The following is a 20,935-nucleotide window of genomic DNA, read 5'->3' on the forward strand; positions in this document are numbered from 1 at the left end:
AGCCTTTTGGTTTTCATACTTCAGTATTTGCTACCTCCAGTTCCTCTTACTACTTAAACTTAATCCTGAGCTCTAGTCCTCCTTCTGAAAGGGAAGATCAATAGATGTCAAAAAGAGCATCTAAAGACCATTTTAATTGAGACTTTCTCTCAAAGATAAAAGAAAATAAATTACTGGACTACACTTGAGATAAATGTGCAACAGTCCTAAGTAAATATTTCTACTATTTGAGCAAAATCCTGCATGTCTCTCATTTTCTTCTTTTTTCTTCCTTCTTTCAACTCTCCTTATCCCCTGATATATTCCTAAAACAAGTATCTTAATATCTTTTTACCTTTAGACACTTATTCAGAACAGCTTCACTGAAGTTACTTAAATGTTCAAGGACCCATAAAGCAAGTGTAGTTTTTATAATGTGTTTAATGATTTATTTATTCTGTTGTTGCTGAGTTGTCAGAAAACATGGGATCTAAATGTAAGCATTGTTCTCGAGCAGGGGACAGTTTACGTCTAGAGGATGGTCAAGCAGTACAGTTAGAAGATGGAACTACAGCATTTATTCACCATACCTCCAAAGGTAAAATAAAATAAGGGAGAAATGGCAGTGTGGGAAAAATAAGACCTGCCTTTAGTTACTGAAGTGCTGTCATGTAAAAGAATTGTGTACTTGTTCTCACGTACAAGATGGCAGATTTTTGCACAATCTAAGGAAAAAGTTCCTAATAATTTGAACTGTCCAATACCAGGTCTGAATAGCAAACCCCTGTTTCCTGCAAGACTTCAAATAGAGGCTGCTTTTAAAATATGAAATTAAATATTTGAAAGTTAAATTGTTGATTTTTTTTTCTTCCGCTTAAATGTAACTTCTTTAGCAAAGTCCTTTGCTTGCTGTGTTGATCTTTATTTAAAACTAAATAAAAATTTTAAAAATATCTAAAGCAAATATGGCAAAATGTTAACGTTTATTAGCTTTGTGTGGAGAGGACCAGGGGTTTGAGATGGAATGCATCGGAGTAATGAGCAGAGCTCTGCAACCAGAAGATCTGTATTCAAATCTTGGTCTGCTATTCTTTAGCAGTATGACCATAAGCAAATTACTTAACCTCCTTGTTCTTCAGTTTCATCAGCTATAAAATGAGGATTATAATCAGTATCCACATCATAGGGTTGTTGGGACAACAGAATGTGCAAACATCTGTAAAGCACTTAGAATAATTCTTGTCACATAGTAAATGCTTAATAAATGTTACCTATTGTTATTACTTTATAAAATATTTTATTATAGAATGATATAACATGTTTTAGAAAGACGGTTTAGTTGTGAAACCAAAGGGAGAAATTTTTTAAATTTGAGAATATTTAAATTTGTAAGTAAATTTGTTTATTAAAGATGAGAAAAAGTAAACTCTGAAATTCTTCTTTAGCTGTGGGAGTAAATCATCGGTTCATTGTAATTGTACAGATTTACTATTTCACAACACTGTATATAGCTTCGTATAGTTACTTAGAGGGCAAAAAATGGACTTTGGAGTCACACTGACGTGAATTTGGATCCTGGTTTCTCTACATACTGATTTTGACTGTTAATTGTTAGTTTTATTTATCTCCTGGTTCCTAAGGAAAGTAAGTTTACTTCCCCAAACCTCAGTTTCCCATTTGTACAGTGGGGGTAGTAGTAAGTAGAATTGTGATGATTGAATGAAATAACACATGTAAAACAAATGAGCCAGTGCTCATGTAAACTACTCAGTTAAACTTCCTTCTCTTCTTCCTTTAAATACGTAACTGCTTAGCAGACTCTCTTTAATGCCATTCTCTTCCACTCCCTCAGATAGTTATGACCAGAGCGCATTACAGGCAGTTCAGCTGGAGGACGGCACCACAGCTTACATCCACCATGCAGTGCAAGTCCCGCAGTCGGACACCATCTTGGCCATTCAGGCTGATGGTACAGTGGCAGGTCTGCACACTGGAGATGCCACGATCGACCCTGACACCATCAGTGCTTTGGAACAGTATGCAGCAAAGGTACATCATTTTACAATGACAACAACATCCTGCTTTATTTTTCATTAAAAGAAAAGAAAACAAAACAATACATATTTTATCAAATAAGAAACTAGCAATTCAAAGTCAAAATCAAACACAATGCAACAAACAGATGATGTATAATACATTATAGATGATGTATTATACACTTGAAACCTATATAATCTTATTAACCAATGTCATCACAATAAATTTAGTAAAATTTTTTAAAAAAGAAAAATACCACACCAAAGATAGGAGTCAAAATCAGACAGCATCAAGAAGATTGGCATTTATCTTAAAAGAAGTGAAATGTAAAAAGAAATACTGAAAGAAAAATAAGGTGATGGGATAAGAGCTTATAGAAAAGAAATGTGTGGCAGGTAACTCACAAAAAGATATATTTGAGGATGAGTGCCATAAGAGAAATATAGATAGAGCTGTTTATGAATTAAGAAGTAGAAATTAGAGATTGGAAAAAGAGAAGGAAAATCTCAATTAAGTTTTACATCAAAAGGGCAGGGTTCCCCCACCCCACCCACCCCTGGCATAGAATATATATATTCTATATAATTTAAAAGGTTATTTCCCAACTTTTATTATGGAAATTTTCAAACATACACAAAAGTAAATGAAAATGAATCCCGATGTACTTATCACCCAGCCTAAACAACTATCAAATGGTAAAACGTTTTTAAGCTTTATTTTATTCCTATAGGTGTCCATTGATGGAAGTGAAAGTGTAACAGGTGCTGGAATGATTGGAGAAAATGAGCAAGAGAAAAAAATGCAGGTATGTAAAGCTACTTTTTTACATTAGAATCTCTTTCTCTTAGCATTCTAGGCTCTTTTATGGATGAAAGCCAGAATAGGGAACTCACTACTTTTCTAGGAAAATCTTACCTATTCAGAAAAACAGTGTACAGTATGTATTAGCAGCTTTCTCAAACTACCTCAGGTCTCAGGATTCATCATATGGTTGTAAAGTGGCACTGAAGAAATAGAAATATCACAGAAATCCAGCTGAAGTTTGTGTGCTAGAAACCAAGGCAGCTTTGGAGACCAGGTGATCTGATTGCCCCTGCCTGTAGCAGTTTGTGGATCCTTTTTCTGGGGCTTTGTCATTATTATGACTAACTAATCCTCGCTACATTGCTTTTTATGTCTTTGTTTCTTTTGCTTCCGATTCCCTCCATACTTCCCTTTTCAACTCTTGGAGAGAAGGTCCAGCGTAGCTGGTTATCATTGTTCCTACTGGGCAAAGCTGTTTATACTTTTTGTGCCAGACCGCTTCCTGGGCTGCAGAAGGCCATGGGTTAGCTGCCCTTGATTCACATGCTCACCCTGCATCCAGTCATTGGCTAACTCTTACCCAAATAACAACTTAGAGCAGCAGTGCTTCTAAAAGTTTTGTAGCAAGTACCAAATAGTACAGATGCATTCTGGGAGATCTACAATTCAAAACTTCAAAAACTTGCCTAATTCAAGACTCTGTTTGGCATTATATGTTTTTGTGTTTGCATGAGTGAGTGTTCTTGGAGCTTCTATAATCCTTGTAGCATATTCTTGCTCTAATGCTGCTCCTTATTGTCTCAGAAATTATCTCTGACACTTTGCTGGCTGCTCCCTTATCACAGTTTTTTGCATTCTTCTGAGAGTTTTATCATATTTAACTCCTATTTTAAAGTTACTGCTTCAGGGCCACACTTAACTTGAGCATTAGCATCACCACTAAGTGACACTGAGTGATACTATTAGGGGTTATCAAGAAGGTTTTACGTTTATAATAATAGTAAATGATAAAAATAACAGGAATCACTGAAAACAGTGGTAGAAATTTGATGCTTCTAAACGTTGCTGAATAGCCAGTATTTCTGTTTTTCAGCTAAAGTGGTGCCATGAAGTGGCAATAAACACTGTTTACAGTTCACTAAGCCCATCAGCTTTGAAACTATGTGATTCTTGACAAATTTTCAAGTCTTTGAATTCATAAAATGAGACTTTAATATTTTTTATATGGCCGTATGTCATATCCACCTAAGTCAACCTCTACTAAAGTGTAAACATAATGTAAATATATATAAGTGATGCAGGTCCGTATCTGGGGGTGACCCAGTAAGGGTTCTATCTCTGATTAATGACTAACAGTTATTATATAAATGTCTAACGATTACGCAGTGATCCCCCAATTAGTCTAGTACCCACCTGACACTATACATAGCTGTTGGAACATTATTGACTCTATTCTCTACTTTACAGCCCCGTGACTATTTTGTAACTACCAATTTGTATTTCTTAATCCCTTCACCTTTTTCATCCAGCTCCCCAACCCCCCTTCTTCTGGCAACCATCAGTTTGTTCTCTGTATCCAGGAGTCTATTGTTGTTTTGTTTGTTTATTTGTTTTGTTCTTTAGATTCCACATATAAGTTTATGGTATTTGTCTTTCTCAGTCTGACTTATTTCACTTAGCACATAATAGCCTCTAGGTCCATTCATGTTGTTGCAAATTGTAAGATTTCCTTTTTTTATGGCCGAGTAATATTCCATTGGACATGTGTACCACATAAGTACATTTTTTAAAATAATTTTCATCCTCATCACAGGTTATGAATTCTACCTTACTTCATTGTTTCGGCTTAATTAAATTAGATGCCAAGCCCTTGATGAATATTTCATACCAGAATTAAAGCTTCTGATAAATTGGCCTAGGAGGGAGCAATATAGCAACAAAAGATTCAGATGTGAGCCTCTCCAAGATAATGTGCTGCCACAATCTAGTCTGAAAGTGTGAGCTGTTGGGTTTAATCTGTCAGACCTGAGAAGAGATAAGCACACTCCTCTGGTGCTCCTAGAGAAGTAGAGAGACGAGCAAGAACTCTTTTCTCTTGCTTTGGAGTCTCACTTTCAAGTAATATCTGCCTTTAGAATTCATGTAAAGCATAATTCCAATTCTGCTAAGATAAAACTACACACTAATATATGTACATTTAGAAAATACTGAATAGAAACACATCATGATGTTAATAAAAGTTTTCCCTGGATGGTGGAATTATAGTTCCCTTGAACTTCTCTTTACTCTTTGCAATGGTATCCAGATTCCTCCAATGTACTCTTACATGGATTACTGTTATAATTAGAAAAAGTAATAATAAACTTTGAAAAATAAGAGTTAATTTTTAAAGGAATCAGAGGCTCTTCTGGTTTTTGAGAAATAAACAGAAACTTTCTTATTCCAATTACCATTTATTTCATATACTATAAAGGTCAACCATTTAAAATGGTAAACCACAATGTGGGTTTAGTAAATTCACAGAGTTGACCAATCATCACCACAATCTTAATTTTAGAAGTTTTTAACACCCCCCCCAAAAAAAACTTTCAGTTCCTTTTGATTCTGTTCATATATTTAGTGACATAAATCTTTTTACCTAGCACTGTGAGGTATGAAGGCAGATAAGACACAATCCTTGACTTCAAGGAGCTGTTAAACTAATAGGGAAGAGAACAGAATACAGATATTCTTAAAATAAGACAGCTGATCAAGTGCCATGTCAGTGATCTAAGCTAAATATTACAGAGATGCTGAGGAATTAAAGAATCAATTCTGTTTAGAATGATGAGAACATACCTCATGGAGGTAGGGAGATGGAATTTCCTAGGCAGAGAAGATGTGGAATTGTATCATTCTTTCTAAAGACACTTTCCAGTCTGTAAGCATTTCCCTTAATAACTATTGGGAATTGCGCCCATGTTTTACCTAAATGTTTTATCAACACAGGCCTACCTTTAATCAGAAAATTGTGGTCTGCAACATTTAATGGATACACTGTAATACATGAGTATGTCTAAATTACTGCTTGTACTTTAACAATTACATTGAGATCTATGGCTTGTTTTTTTAGTTGATTTGACAGTTTCAAGGAAAAACCTAAGGTACATTCTGTATAGCCACCAGTGTCCATATTAGGCATACTGAACCACCGTTTTCTATGCAGTTACCTAATTCTGGGCCCCTCTAAATCCCCTGACCCTTGTTCTAGCCTCAGTAATTGTCTACTCTTTCCCCTTACCATTTAAACATGTGTATTACCGTAGTTAAATGATGAGGACCTGACCCAGTCCCAGAGTTTCAATAACTCTATTCAAAGCTAGAAGAATGATTTTAAAAAGCTAGTTTGTCACATGCGGTAAGATAAAAAATAAACAAGTTTTTAAAAAGGATCTACCCTAAAAAAAATCTTATGTAATGTAAATGCATCATGTAAATAGATTAAATGTGTTAAGTCACAGTTTTATGCAGATTGAAAATATCTGGGTTTACCTGAAAATGGAGGAAACAATGATTATTTTAAAACCTAAATATTTAGTAATGCAAGTAAAAATTTTTGTTTATCAGTTCTCATACTGACTCAGATTCTGTAAAGCACATTCATTACCTTAAAAATGGAGATAGAAAAGATCAGGCAATTAGAAACATATGTATGAAATTTTTTTTTTAAAGATTTTATTGGGGAAGGGGAACAGGACTTTATTGGGGTACAATGTGTACTTCCAGGAAGTTTTTTTTTTCCCTAGTCAAGTTGTTGTCCTTTCAATCTTAGTTGTGGAGGGTGCCATTCAGCTTCAAGTTGTTGTCCTTTCAGTCTTAGTTGTGGAGAGCGTAGCTCAGCTCCAGGTCCAGTTGCCATTGCTAGTTGCTAGTTGCAGGGGGTGCAGCCCACCATCCCTTGAGGGAGTCGAGGAATCGAACCGGCAACCTTGTGGTTGAGAGGATGTGCTCCAACCAACTGAGCCATCTGGAAACTCAGCGGCAGCTCAGCTTAAGGTGCCCTGTTCAATCTTAGTTGCAGGGGGCGCTGCCCACCATCCCTTGTGGGACTCGAAGAATTGAACTGGCAACCTTGTGGTTGAGAGCCCACTGGCCCATGTGGGAATCGAACTGGCAGACTTTGGAGTTAGGAGCATGGAGCTCTAACCGCCTGAGCCACAGGGCCGGCCCTGTATGAAATTTTTTTTTTTTTTTTTTTTTTTTTTTAAAGATTTTATTGGGGAAGGGGAACAGGATTTTATTGGGGAACAATGGTCAAATTGTTGTCCTTTCAGTCTTAGTTGTGGAGGGTTCTGTTCAGCTTCAAGTTGTTGTTCTTTCAGTCTTAGTTGTGGAGGGCGCAGCTCAGCTCCAAGTCCAGTTGCCGTTGCTAGTTGCAGGGGGCACAGCCCACCATCCCTTGCGGGAGTCGAACCGGCAACCTTGTGGTTGAGAGGACAGGCTCCAACCAACTGAGCCATCCGGGAGCTCAGCGGCAGCTCAGCTCAAGGTGCCGTGTTCAAGCTTAGTTGCAGGGGGCGTTGCCCACCATCCCTTGCGGGAGTCGAGGAATTGAACTGGCAACCTTGTGGTTGAGAGCTCGTGCTCCAACCAACAACTGAGCCATCTGGGAGGCAGCTCAGCTCAAGGTGCCATGTTCAATCTTAGTTGCAGGGGGCAGAGCCCACCATCCCTTGCGGGACTCGAGGAATTGAACTGGCAACCTTGTGGTTGAGAGCCCACTGGCCCATGTGGGAATCGAACCGGCAGCCTTCGGAGTTAGGAGCACGGAGCTCTAACCGCCTGAGCCACAGGGCCGGCCCTGTATGAAATTTTTATTTACCAAAAACTCCATGTTGATCTGCAGCAGGTGCTGTGTGATAGAATCTCTTTGGGAAATAAGAGAGTTCTCTTTACCAGAAACCAAAGGGATTCTAACAGCTCTTTGGAAAAAAGGGTCATCTCCTTAATTTTGTTATGCCTTTTATTTTCGGATTTCTCTTTCAGCCTTTAGCATCTGTAGTATCTCCTCAGTCATGATGATCTTTAGTCCTCCATTATTTTTAAATTTTTTGCAATATACAAAAGCTTTTGGAAGAGTCTTTTTGAGCCATGTGTCACAACCTGGGATGTTGCAACACTGTTATCACATTATTCACAGAGTAGAGTCATTCTTCAATTTTTACGCTATCTTAATTTCTAAAATAGATGGTCATCTTTAAAAAGCCTTTAAAATCAGTGCAGTTGTTTGAAGTCATGTGGTGTCCATTTCCAGAAAAGTGATTTCTACTGAATATAAGTACAGACTAGGATTATATGGATTGTAATGTCTCCCACAGGTGACCCAAATGACCTAACACCTCCTTTTTGATTGCTTTTGAAATTGAAAATGCTTTTTACATTGTTTTTAGGACACGTGCTAAAAAAAAAAAAAAAAAAAAAAAAAAAAAAAGCATGTGTGTGTGTATGCACGCATGCGTGGATCCCTTGAGTATGTCAGGGAATACCTGTATATAATGTGAATGCCACTTGGGTTGATTTTTCTATAGTGGGAATACAGCATTCCCTTCCTTAACTGCAGTTTCAGCTACTTGTGGTTAACTGCTGTCCAAAAATATTAAATGGAAAATTCCAGAAATAAACAATTCATAAGTTTTAAATTGTGTGCTATTCTGGGTAGCATGATGAAATCTCACACTGTCCTGCTCCATCCTGCATGGGAGGTGAATTATTCCTTAATCCAATGTATCCATGCTGTATACACTACCTGCCCATGAGTCACTTAGTAGCTATCTTGCTTGTCAGATCGACTGTCATGATATTGTAGTACTTGTGTTTAAGTACTTGGTAATATTTTACTTAATAATGACTCCAAAGCATAGTAGTAATGATGCTGGCAATTCAAATATTGCAAAGAGAATCTGTAAAGTACTTCCTTCAAGCGAAAGTTGAAAGTTCTCGACTTAATAAGGCATTTTATCATCTCACATAGTCATAAGAAAGGTGATTACAGTACAGTAAGCTATTTAGAGGGAGAGGCCACATTCACATAACTTTTATTACAATATGTTGTTATACTTGTTCTATTTTGTATTTAGTTATTGTTGTTAATCTCTTACTATGCCTAACTTATAAATTAAACTTTATCATAGGAATGTATGTATAGGAAACAACATAGTATATACAGGGTTCGGTACTGTCTGCGGTTTCAGGCATCCCCTGGGGGTCTTGGAATGTGTCCCCCATGGATAAGAGGGAACTACTGTAGATCTGTGAGCTCTTGCTATACCCCCTCGTGGGTCTCCTTTCAACTTCTTCCAGAACCGCTGACTTCAGCCGTGGAACAGAATTAGCCTAACTGGCTCATGATAGAGTCTTCATAAAATGACCTGAGTCTGGAAACCTGCATCACAATTTTTTCTTTTTTATTCTGAAAATAGTAATTTCATCTATTTTATTTCTGTATAAATAATTTAAATCATACTTTTTGTTTCATCTAGATTGTCTTACAAGGACATGCAACAAGAGTAACTGCTAAATCTCAACAGAGTGGAGAGAAGGCATTTCGATGTGCATATGATGGATGTGGAAAATTATATACAACAGCTCATCATCTTAAGGTATACATAAAGAAATGCTGTATCTAGTTATGAGAGACCTAGGATATTAAACGCCAACATAATATATATGTAGCATTCAAATGCTGTTGTTTTCCCCCGCTTATCAAGGTGCAGACACACATTCACACTCATACAAAGACACACAAAAGCCTATGCAGGGGCCGGCCCAGTGGCTCAGGCAGTTAGAGCTCCATGCTCCTAACTCCAAAGGCTGCCGATTCGATTCCCACATGGGCCAGTGGGCTCTCAACCACAAGGTTGCCAGTTCAATTTCTCGAGTCCCACAAGGGATGGTGGGCAGCGCCCCCTGCAACCAGCAACGGCAACTGGACCTGGAGCTGAGCTGCGCCCTCCACAACTAAGATTGAAAGGACAACAACTTGACTTGGAAAAATGTCCTGGAAGTACACACTGTTCCCCAATGAAGTCCTGTACCCCTTCCCCAATAAAAAAAAAAAAAAAAGCCTATGCATATTTTAGAAACTATCAAGTCTGAGGTCTTGAACTGTGTTTACTTCATCTCTGCCTCCCTATTGGCAAGCATACTACCTGGCACCTGGCACATGACAGGTACTCTGTATATTTGAATACTTTTTTTTTTAGTTGTTTTTGTTTGTTTGTTTGTTTGTTTGTTTGTTTTGTTTTGTTTTTGTTTTTGTTTTTGTTTTTATTGGGGAATAGTGTATTTTTCCAAGACCCATCAGCTCCAAGTCAAGTCATTGTTTTCAATCTAGTTGTGGAGGCCGCAGCTCACTGGCCCATACAGGAATCGAACCAGCAACCTTGGTGTTATGAGTACGGCGCTCTAACCAACTGAGCCAGTTGGCCACCCCAATTTTGAATATATTTTTGTCAAATGTGAAATGTATATAATTATATGAGCAGTGTGTATAATCACTCGTTAACAGTGATATGCTGAAATCTAGTAGAAGTTGGGGTTGATTTGTTCTCTTTTCCAAATATATAAGCCAAGTACTTTCTTTGCAGCTAAACACAACATACCACTTATAAAAATAATAGTAACAATCATTGAATAACTTGCAGTGGGTCAAGAAGTGTGCATTTGGCATATTTGGAGTAGCAGCCTGAGAGCCCATCTCTACTACTTATCAGTGTGTAACCTTGACACGTTGCCTGACTTGTTAGTACTTCATTGTCCTTATCTATAAAATTGGATCACAAAAAGTACCTCCCTCATAGAGTGGTTGCAAGAATTAAATAATACTATACATGTAAAGTACTGAAAAGAATGGCCTGGCACATGGTAGAAGTTCAGTAAATGTTGGCCATTGTCATGATCATTGATTTGTCATAGCAGCACTCTACAGCAGATACTGTTATGTCCCCACTTTACAAAGAAAATTTGGAGGCTTAGAGAAGGCAAGTGCCGTGGCCACACCACTAGTCACTGGGGAAGCTTTGCCTCAGAAGCTTTGCCTAGCTGCAGCCTCCCCATTCTTACCCTTACATTGTGTAGCCTCTCCCTACACTCGGCTCCTAGCTCTCACCATGTACGTATATGTTCCATACAGACACCTTTGACCAGTCCAGAAGACCAAACCTCCAGTGTCCCTGTTCCTTATTTAAAATGAGTACTTCTTAACATAGAGCATTTTGGTTTATATTGAGAATTGTTGGGCTGTAGTTTTTGAGAAAAGTTATCTTTTGTTTCTCAAAAATAACATACAAACAACAAAATAATTCAGCAATGAATAAAAAAAATCCATAGGCCTGTGTTGACACCATCTCCCTGAGGAATGCCTGAAGGAAATAGAATCACGCCTATGTTTTAATGACAGGTCCATGAGAGGTCACACACAGGAGACCGGCCTTACCAGTGTGAGCATGCAGGCTGTGGGAAAGCATTTGCAACAGGTAAAGACGTGAATTTTCTTTGTTTTTTTGGTTCCACTTTGGGGGCAAGTAGAGACAGGCCAGAGCCAGGAACTGACCCTTTGCCTTTGTCTGAATTAGCAGATACACAGCGACCAGTTTTTCAGTCTCTCCCTTAACTACCTCTTGTCCTGCTTGCTCTATTATCTCTCTCTCTGTTCTCATTTTTCTCCTCAGGCTTGTTTTGTTTTTGCCTACTATGTTCGGTGTTTCATTCCACACCCTGCTTTCTTTTAGCAGGAAAAATAAAAGCCAAGCGTTAAAAACGGACACAGAATTCAACATTAGGACGGACCTTAGGGAACCATAGGGAACTGGGACTTAGTAGTGGGCTGGGGTCTGCCCAAGGGCGCATCGCATCCAGCAGGACGAGGACCAGGGTCCTGACTTCCACCCTGTTCCTCGCTCCATGTCTCCATCCACTTCAGGCTTTTGCATTATGAGTTGTGAACATCTAATAAGATTGGGGCACTTTATAAAAAGAAAAACACACGGCCTCTTCTAGACAGCGATGAAACTATTGAATTTTCAGCATGACAGTCCTGAGCTGTCGTACTCTTGTACGTTTTTAATAGTTATTCTGTTGTTTGCCTAGTCTTATATCCTTGGTGTTTACTGTATTTTTAAATAGCTTCATCTCAGTGGGGATGCTTAGAAATGAAGCATCTTGTGTAATTAAATTTCTTTTATATTTTTCTTAAAGGTTATGGATTAAAAAGTCATTTCAGAACTCACACAGGAGAAAAGCCATATCGGTGTTCAGAAGATAATTGTACTAAATCTTTCAAAACTTCAGGAGATCTACAGAAACATATCAGAACTCATACAGGTACTGGTGTGAACAAATATATCAAGTCCAGGAGTTCTTACCTGCAGGGAGGGGCCTTGGGGAAGGCGCCTCTGAAGGAGTTTCAGAGAGTCATTGTCAAGGGCTTTTCTTGAACTCTTGAAATTCCATTTGCACATGTATGCTTCTTTCCAGGATGAGGGCCCATAACTTTGTTAGATTCTCAAAAGGGTCCTTGTCCCAAAAAAGATTAACAATGGCCCTAGACCACCAGCCCTCTCAGTTTTCAGGAATTATCTAAGCAACAGTCTTATTTAAGGACTACACATCTATTTAGTAGCCCAACTGAGACCAAAACCTAAAGCACCCAATTCCTTCTCAATTTAATATTGTTTCTGAGACATTAAGCTGCTGCTAAAGAAAGCGTCTGAATCCCTAACAGCCCCAAAGAAAGAAAAGCTTGTTGTTTCCTGTGATCATCTCCTCCCCTTTATATTTCCTTCTCTCCTTTTCCTAAAGGGTACTTGTTCTTACCTCCCTTCCTCCCCTCTCTTCTTAGTGCTTGATTATTTATGGAATTAGTGTTATAAAGGTAATTATTTGCTTTGGGTCAGAGCTTGAAGAATTTCAGAAACTTGATAAGAGATGCTGTTATAAGCTGTTGACTAAGAAATACAGTATGAGAGAAATTTGTTTGAGATTTTACAACAGATGTGTTAAATACAGTGTGATAAGTTTGTCCCCAGATAGTTACAAGCATTCTGAAATAGTTTAGCACATTTCCATGGAGGATTCTTCCACTCATTAAACTTTTAGTTCCAATATGATCCAAAATTGGCTTTATTTTATAATGTTCAGGAGCAAAGCTGTAGATCTCTGCTTCTGTTTCATTCATGCACTTATTTTTATTCATTATATCAGAAGCAAGTGTTTCCAAACTCCTGCAAATTTTGTTTGGATTTGCTACATAATGTCAACTTTTTATATAAAAGTTACATAAAATCATAATCTAGTTTTATTAATATTTGTTCAAAACATCAAAATTGTGCTTTCTTTGATAGTACTCATCCAGCAAACCACATATTTATGTGGTTTCTAAATCATGAGTATTTTCATTTGTATAATGTTGTATTTGAGTAAGGGGCGTCAAGGGACTTCTGTTATAAATACAAGTGATTTCAGTGCAAAAACAAAGCAAGGTATTGCAGAGTCAGAGGAGTCGTGCATATATAGCACAATGAAAAGTGTTAAAATGCCTGGTATCATATCATAGCATGTCAGAGCTGGGAAAACATTAGAGGTCATCTAGATCCTGAGAGGAGAAGGGATTTACCCCAGGTAAAACTCTTTGTTCTCCTTAGGTTAATGTATTGAACAAAACTCTCATTAAAGAAAGGATCAAGGATTCCCGCTCCTGTTCCTTTTTAAATGACTTCATACTTGAGGGCAGAAATCTTTTGGAATGGTTTCCACCAAGAAAATCCTAATTTCACTTGACCAAAAGAAAAATATGTATAGATAAATACCTATATCTGTTTATCTATTTACACACACACATTTAGAGAGAGAGAGAGAAATCTTTTTTTTCTGTCCCAGAAATTGTTTGCTTAATTTGAGCTCCTTCAAGGAAAGGGCACATGGGAATCAAAAGCAAAGGCTGTTTTCTCCTTGACAGTTTAAAGGCCCTTTGGCTTCTGAGGTTGTTTAAAGCAAATATGAAGAAAAGGAATATAATTGGCAGAGTAGACTTTTTCGTAAGAGTATGAGAATAGTAATATACTCAACCAGTAATTTTATTGTGTATATTATATGCTAGACACTTGATTTTAAAAAGACCAAAAATCATTTTTCTTCAAAGTTTTATGGAATAATAAAGTGGGAGATAAGCTTTTAGGGAATTCTAGAGTTCTAACTTAACCTAGGGTTGTTCTAACTTAATCCTGTTCCTCACTCTATTTTTCTTTCGTATTTCTTTATGGTATTTCTTTAGTTGCTTTGCTTAGCTTATTTTTTAATATGCCCGTCTGTTTGATTCTATCTTGGAGAGTCATGTAATCATTGATGAGTTTTGAACACTAGTCAGGTTTTCCTATGTAAATTTAAGTTTGGAGTAGATTACAGGAAAATAAAACAAAACTGAAAGGGAAGCTCAAACACAAGAAGGCTAGAGCCTTGAGCATGATCCTAAGCAGAAGTGAAAGATAAGACATTTCAATTTTGTATGTATTTTTGCACCATTTAATTTATTCCCTTTTGTGTTTTCAGGAGAAAGGCCCTTTAAATGTCCCATTGAAGGCTGCGGTCGGTCTTTTACAACATCAAATATCAGAAAAGTGCATATTAGGACACACACAGGAGAAAGACCTTATTACTGCACAGAACCAGGATGTGGGAGGGCGTTTGCCAGTGCAACCAATTATAAAAACCATGTGAGGATACATACAGGTAACAAACAGTCTCTGATTTCTTGATCTTTTAACTTTCAAGGCTTTGTTTAACTCCTGCTTCTTTCATAAACTGTTTCCAAGTAATCTCTTCCCTCCTTCCTACCACTTGGCATGGTGGAGAGAGATTAAGCAACTTAAAAAAAAACTCCACCTTAGCTTTTGTACATTCATTTATTCAGCAAATAATTGTTGAGCATCTGCTGCGTTTTGCCCTGTCAGGCATCAGAGATACAGAGACAGATAAGACATTGTCCAGGGCAGGTGAGGTGGGAAGAGATAGTAGACATAATTGCCACAGAGTACAGAGTGTCTTCCATGTGCATGAACAAGATGCTGTGGAAGAAGAGAGGGGAGCAGCCATCTTTGTGGGAGGAGCATTCAGGGAAGGTTTTACAAGGGAGTTTGACTTTTAGAGTGAGTCCTAAAGTTTGCTGGGTAGAGGGAAGGTATTCCTGGCAGGAGAAATGCCATGGGTAAAAGCACAAAGGTACAAGAAAGCATGACTTATTTGGAGAACTCCTTATGACTGGAGGCCCAGCACATGGAAAAGCGTAGTACAAAGTGAGGTCAGGGGTGGGAGGCGGGGGCCTTGTGTGTTTTCTGTTATGGTAAGAGCATTTTCTTTTTTTTTCTTCTAACTTTTATTTATTTAAGTGTGTTTTTCCAGGACCCATCAGCTCCAAGTCAAGTAGTTGTTTCAATCTAGTTGTGGAGGGTGCAGCTCACAGTGGCCCATGTGGGGATCCAACTGGCAACCTTGTTGTTAAGAGCACTGTGCTCTAACCAACTGAGTCATCCGGCCACCCCCAGGGGCGTTTCTTAAAGTGGGTTTTGTGGTGCTTGTGGGACAGTGGGAGGGGTGGTCTGTGGATAGATTCTTTTTTTTTTTAACAGCTTTATTGAGATATAATTCACATTCTATACAATTCACCCATTTAAAGTATATGAGTCAATCTTTTCTAGTATATTCACAGGGTTGTACAACCATACCACAATCTGATTTTAAAGCACTTTCATCCCACCTAAAAGAAACTACATACTTAATTAGTGGTCTTCTGCTATCCCCACCCCGCAACCATAAGCAGTCACTTATCTACTTTCTCTCCCTTTGGATTTGCCCATTCTGGACATTTTATATAGATGGAATCATACAATATGTAGTGTTTTTCATCTGTTTTCTTTCTCTTAGCATAATGTTTTTGAGGTTTAGTCATGTCATAGCATATATCAGTAATATTTTTCTTTTTAATTACTGAATAGCATTCCATTATATGAATGTATCATATTTTATTTCTCCATTCACCAGTTTTAACTTTTAGTTATTATGAATACTGTGAACATTCATGTACAAGTTTTTGTGTTGACATTTTTTCATTTCTCTTATATATACCTAGGAGTAGAATTGCTGGATCATATGGTAACTCTGTGTTTAACATTTTGAGGAACTTCCAAACTGTTTTCCAACACATTTGCACCATTTTACAATCTCACCAAAAATGTATGAAGATTCCAATTTCTCCATAGCCTGTCTAACAGTTGTTACTATATATCTTTTTGATTATAGCCATTCTGTTGTGTGAAGTGATTTGATTTGCATTTTCCTAATGTACTTATGTTGAGCATCTTTTTATGTGATTATTGGCTATTTGTATCTTTTTTTGGAGAAAAGTCTATTCAGCCTTTTCTGTTTTTTGCCTTTTTTTTGTTTTTTAATTGTGTTGTCTTTTTATTGTTGAGTTGTAAGAATTCTTTATTATATTCTGGATGCAATTCCCATATCCGATATATGATTTACAGGTATTTTTTCCCATCCTATGGGTTGTCTTTACTTTCTTGATGGTACCATTTATAGAAGAAAAGTTTTTAATTTTGGTGCTCCACTTTGTGAATATATTTTTGGTGGGTGGGAAAGGAAGGGCAAATGGAATAGGGCAAAATGTGCATTAGTTTTACAAGAAATTTTTTAACATTGTTTGTATTACTGGTATTCAGAAACTTGTGATAATTCAAAACTAAAAGACATTTTTACAGAACAGAACTTTAGTTGCTTAAGTCAGTGTTTCTCAGGCTGCATTCCACAGACCCCTGGGTATTTCCGTAAATATTTTCAGGGATCCACAACAATTCCTTTCTTTTGAAAGGGTACATTAACAAGTTTGAATACTGCTTTGGGCAGAACGGAAGCCTTAACGGGATTTAAAGAAAATCTGCTTTTTAGAAAAAAAATCACTCAGTCAATAGTATAAAAAGAAATTAAAGGGAGATGAGACCATAAGCAAGGAGACTGAGGTGGAGCTGGATATAAATGAAAGACATTGAAGAAGTATCAGCAAAAGCCTTGGTGACCAAGTTAGTCATGAGGAATAAAGAAGAACCAATCATTCTAGCTTGTGTGATAAATTGGATGATACTAAGATGGGGAAGAGCAGGTTGGAAATGGAAGATAGTGGTGTCAGTTTGGAATATATAGGTCTGTGGGTATCTCTCAGCACCTGAACTCTTACCATCTGTCTATTTGCTATAACGATTTGTAAAATTTTTACCCAAAATTTATGATCCAGATTGAAAACCATTATAAATAAATCTACATGTGGGTGCACTTTTCTATGAAAGGAAAAAATGTTAAATCGCATGTGAGTCTAAGTGAAGTCATACAATACACTGAAGTCATATTTCTGATGCACTCATATCTTATGCTTACATTGTGTAAGTGCATTATGCACTATTGCTATCATCTTCCCTACATGATTAAGTTAATGTGTTTCCTAAGAAAGTTAAAAAGGCTGTGAAAACCTAAGAGACCTAGGAAAGGTGGCTGTAGATTAGAAGATGATATTTTGCTAATATATAATTTGCATTCCTTTTATATCTTTAAGATATTTCATTTTTAAATTATAGTACATGTTTGCAATATAGAAGGAAAACTAAATTCCTATGTTTAAGAGCCTTTTTGTGATATTTGAGGAAATTGACTGGGAAAATATTTTTCCCATTTAAAGTAATGGAATATAGACCTATTATCTGAAGGTTTGCCATTCAACACATTTTATGGGCAAATTAGATTCTAGTAAGAGTAGTGCCTACATTAAGTGTGGCCATCTTTAGAACATTTGGGTAGAAAGAGCAACACTCTCAAATGTGGCTGCACACCGCATTTGCCTTTTAAATATAGACTCCTTCCCCAAATTCTGTGTGCAAAGATTCTAATGTAATTTTACTGGGGTGAGGTGCAGGTATCGGTATATATTAAAAACTCACCAGGTCTTTTATATGTATACGTGGCTGAGAATCATTGAAGTAGAGAGATCCAGTAGGTAGTTATAAATGTTGGTCTGACTCAAGAGATAGTTCTGGGCTGGAAGAAAGGATTGGCTAATGATCATCAAGTGTGTAAAACAGTAAATGCCCACATTATGCTGTCAGTGGAGTGTAAAGATTAGTGTGGTCCGCAAGGTTGATCAGATGACCCAGTTGAGGCTGTTCCCCTGGCCTATAGGGAGCTGAAAAGCACAATGTAAACCCATCTATGTCTTGACTATGATTTGGTGCCACCTAGTGACGGTTTTTGCTCCAGCCTGAATATGAATAGGGCAAATTTCCCGAGTTGTAATTGCCCATTTCCTTGCCTGGCTTTGCCTTCACCACGCCTTCCCCACAACCATCCTCCAAGATAAGAACTTTAACCTGCCCTGTTTTTTGAATGGGGACTTGGCAGAGGATGGAGGCAAGCTCCAATTACTTTATGTCTAAGACTTATATTACAGATTGCATTACTATGAAATTTTACTATTTGTGAGTGGTTTACCCAAGGAAGGTGTAAAATGAGAATAAAGTAGGACATGCACATGTTTACACACATGCATGTGCACATTTTAGAAATAATATGAGTTTACACCAATACTTCCAATGCATTTTATCCAACAGAGCTCTTTCTTTTCCTTCCGCATTCCATATGTGTATGTCCCTTTGTCTACAGCAAGAGTCTGGCTTCCAACAGCAATGACACATTTACTTATTTGCTTCATATTTTTTTATGTCTCAAATAGTTTCAGAATTGCTTTGCCCATACCGCTACTAAAAAGAGTTGAAGATTTGTTTGCTGTTACCCCCAACCCCACAACCTAGTCCAAGACTGAGCATGTTAGTCAGATACTGTATGTATGAGTTACTTGAATTAGTTTATTCTTTCTCCCCAACCCCAACTCTTTAAGTGTGGTTAAAAGTATTCATTTAAACCACAATTAGGTTAATTTTTTTCTAGTTTGCTTTCAGTTTTAGATTCCCACCACCACCACGTGTTAATACTGTCTAGATATTTTATGTTATTAAGCAATTATTGTTAATTTTGTGTTTTTTTAAAGGCTCCATCTTTCAGATATACAGTCTGAAATATTTATAGATGCAATAGAATGCTATCTGGAGCTGTTTCAGAATAATCCAGGGTAGGAAGAAGGGGCAGGGAATGTGTAGTGAATAAATGAAATAATATTGGTCATGAATTGCTAGTTAGAGCTGGGTGATTGGTACGTGGGGGGTTTTACAGTTTCTCTATACTTTTGTGTTGTTTGAAATTGTCTATAATAAAAAATTTTGGGGTGGCCGGATAGCTCAGTTGGTTAGAGCATAAGCTCTTAACAACAAGGTTGGCGGTTCAATTCCCGCATGGGATCGTGGGCTGCGCCCCCTGCAACTGAATTGAAAATGGTGACTGGACTTGGAGCTGAGCTGCACCCTCCACAACTAGATTGAAGGACAATGATTTAACTTGGAGCTGATAGGTCCTGGAAAAACACACTGTTCCCCAAATTAAATAAAAAGTTCTAAAAATGGTAGTATTGCCTACATTGTTCTCAAATTGTTTCATGGAAAAAGATTAACAGTTTTTACTTCCTTTTGTATTGCCTAGTTGTTTTTAGTGAATATTCAGTAGCTTTTGAATGGATGTAAGAAGTCAAGTGAAGTTAGTATGAAACATGTATGTCCTTTTAGATTTACTGAGATGCCCAAACTATAAGGCTTTTTAGAAAATCCTATTTTATTATCTTTAGGATAAACTGCATTAGTTATAATTGCATATATTATTGTCATCTAGTAAAGGTAACAATAAATCATCAAAGCTTAGAGTTAAACTGGGCAATATCTCCGTCCTTAATTTTCTCATCCCTTGCAATGAAGGGAAAAGTGGTATTGAGACACAGGACAACACTCAGGATGCAGACTACCTTTTTAGCCAAGTCAGAATCATTGTTAGGGAGTCTTTTCTTGTGTGCTGCCCAATGGTGGGATAGGAAGGAATCTGGCAACTACCTACTTTTGCCATTGTAAGCTTTTTCTTTTTTCTTTTTTTCCTTTCCGGGGAGGTATGGAATGCTTATGTCTTCATATGTAAAAGTTGACTTTTTTTTTGGTGCTGTTGTTTACTTAGGGGAAAAGCCATATGTTTGTACAGTCCCTGGGTGTGATAAAAGGTTTACAGAATATTCCAGTTTGTACAAACATCATGTTGTTCACACTCACTCCAAACCATACAACTGTAACCACTGTGGGAAGACGTACAAGCAGATCTCCACGCTGGCCATGCACAAACGGACGGCCCACAATGACACTGAGCCCATCGAGGAGGAGCAGGAAGCCTTCTTTGAGCCTCCCCCAGGTGAGGGTTTTGTCTAGTACGTCTGTCTCTGTGTCTGAGAATCCACAGTAATGAACATCATTTATGATTAGTATTTTCTCAAATCGTACAGTTTCATTCAATATGTGGTTATTCAATTATTTCATTCAATTGTGTGATTATTCATTCAATAATCACATGAACGTATAATTTATAACTGTGATACATGCTGTCAAAGAAAAGTACATGTTGCTCTGGGTTGTATAAGGAAACTTAGTCTAGTCTAGACTTGTCAGAGAAAGCTTCCCTGAGGAAGTGAGTTTTGGAGAGATCTATAAGGCGAATAGGGGTTAACTAAGCGGAGAAGAGGCAGGGGTTAGCGAGAGGGGAAATAGGGAGAAAAGGCAAGAGAACATTCCAAATAAAAAAAAGCCCTGAGGTTGGCAAGAGCAAAGTGAATTGGGGAGACTGAAAGCAGCCTGGCCAGTGTGGCACTTCTCCCGAGATGGTGGTGTGAAATGAGGCCGGAGAGAAGCAGGGGCGGCTAGACGATTGGGTGTGTTGAGGATGCTGGTCTGAATCATCAGTGTGCAGCACTCCCAAAGAACTCTTGGCTCATTCACGTGCTATTAGGTAGTGTTGTACAAAAGAACAAATCATAGGTTGTCTTCCTGTTTCATTGAGTATCTCCTAAATGAAGTAAATTTGAAAATTTAAATTAAAAAAAAAATCTTTTCCC

The 20,935-nt window shown here is 37.6% G+C and overlaps 1 protein-coding gene across 5 annotated transcripts in view; it reads left to right on the forward strand.

Moving 5' to 3' along the window:
* The window catches only part of ZNF143 (zinc finger protein 143), a 42,957-nt gene that overhangs the window by 12,728 nt on the left and 9,294 nt on the right, over positions 1-20,935 (forward strand). For 4 of the 5 annotated variants that reach the window (XM_019728891.3, XM_019728911.3, XM_088791633.1 and 1 more), the window contains exons 5-12: positions 494-577; positions 1,832-2,028; positions 2,747-2,821; positions 9,339-9,458; positions 11,258-11,333; positions 12,055-12,180; positions 14,404-14,583; positions 20,011-20,238. In XM_019728891.3, the coding sequence (XP_019584450.1) occupies positions 494-577; positions 1,832-2,028; positions 2,747-2,821; positions 9,339-9,458; positions 11,258-11,333; positions 12,055-12,180; positions 14,404-14,583; positions 20,011-20,238 (1,086 nt within the window). The remainder of the gene's footprint in view (positions 1-493; positions 578-1,831; positions 2,029-2,746; positions 2,822-9,338; positions 9,459-11,257; positions 11,334-12,054; positions 12,181-14,403; positions 14,584-20,010; positions 20,239-20,935) is intronic. The other variant, XM_019728921.3, reaches the window with a different exon arrangement.

This window comes from Rhinolophus sinicus, chromosome 14 (assembly GCF_057876585.1).
Source record: "Rhinolophus sinicus isolate RSI-liver-muscle chromosome 14, RSI-T2T, whole genome shotgun sequence".
Lineage (NCBI taxonomy): Eukaryota > Metazoa > Chordata > Mammalia > Chiroptera > Rhinolophidae > Rhinolophus > Rhinolophus sinicus.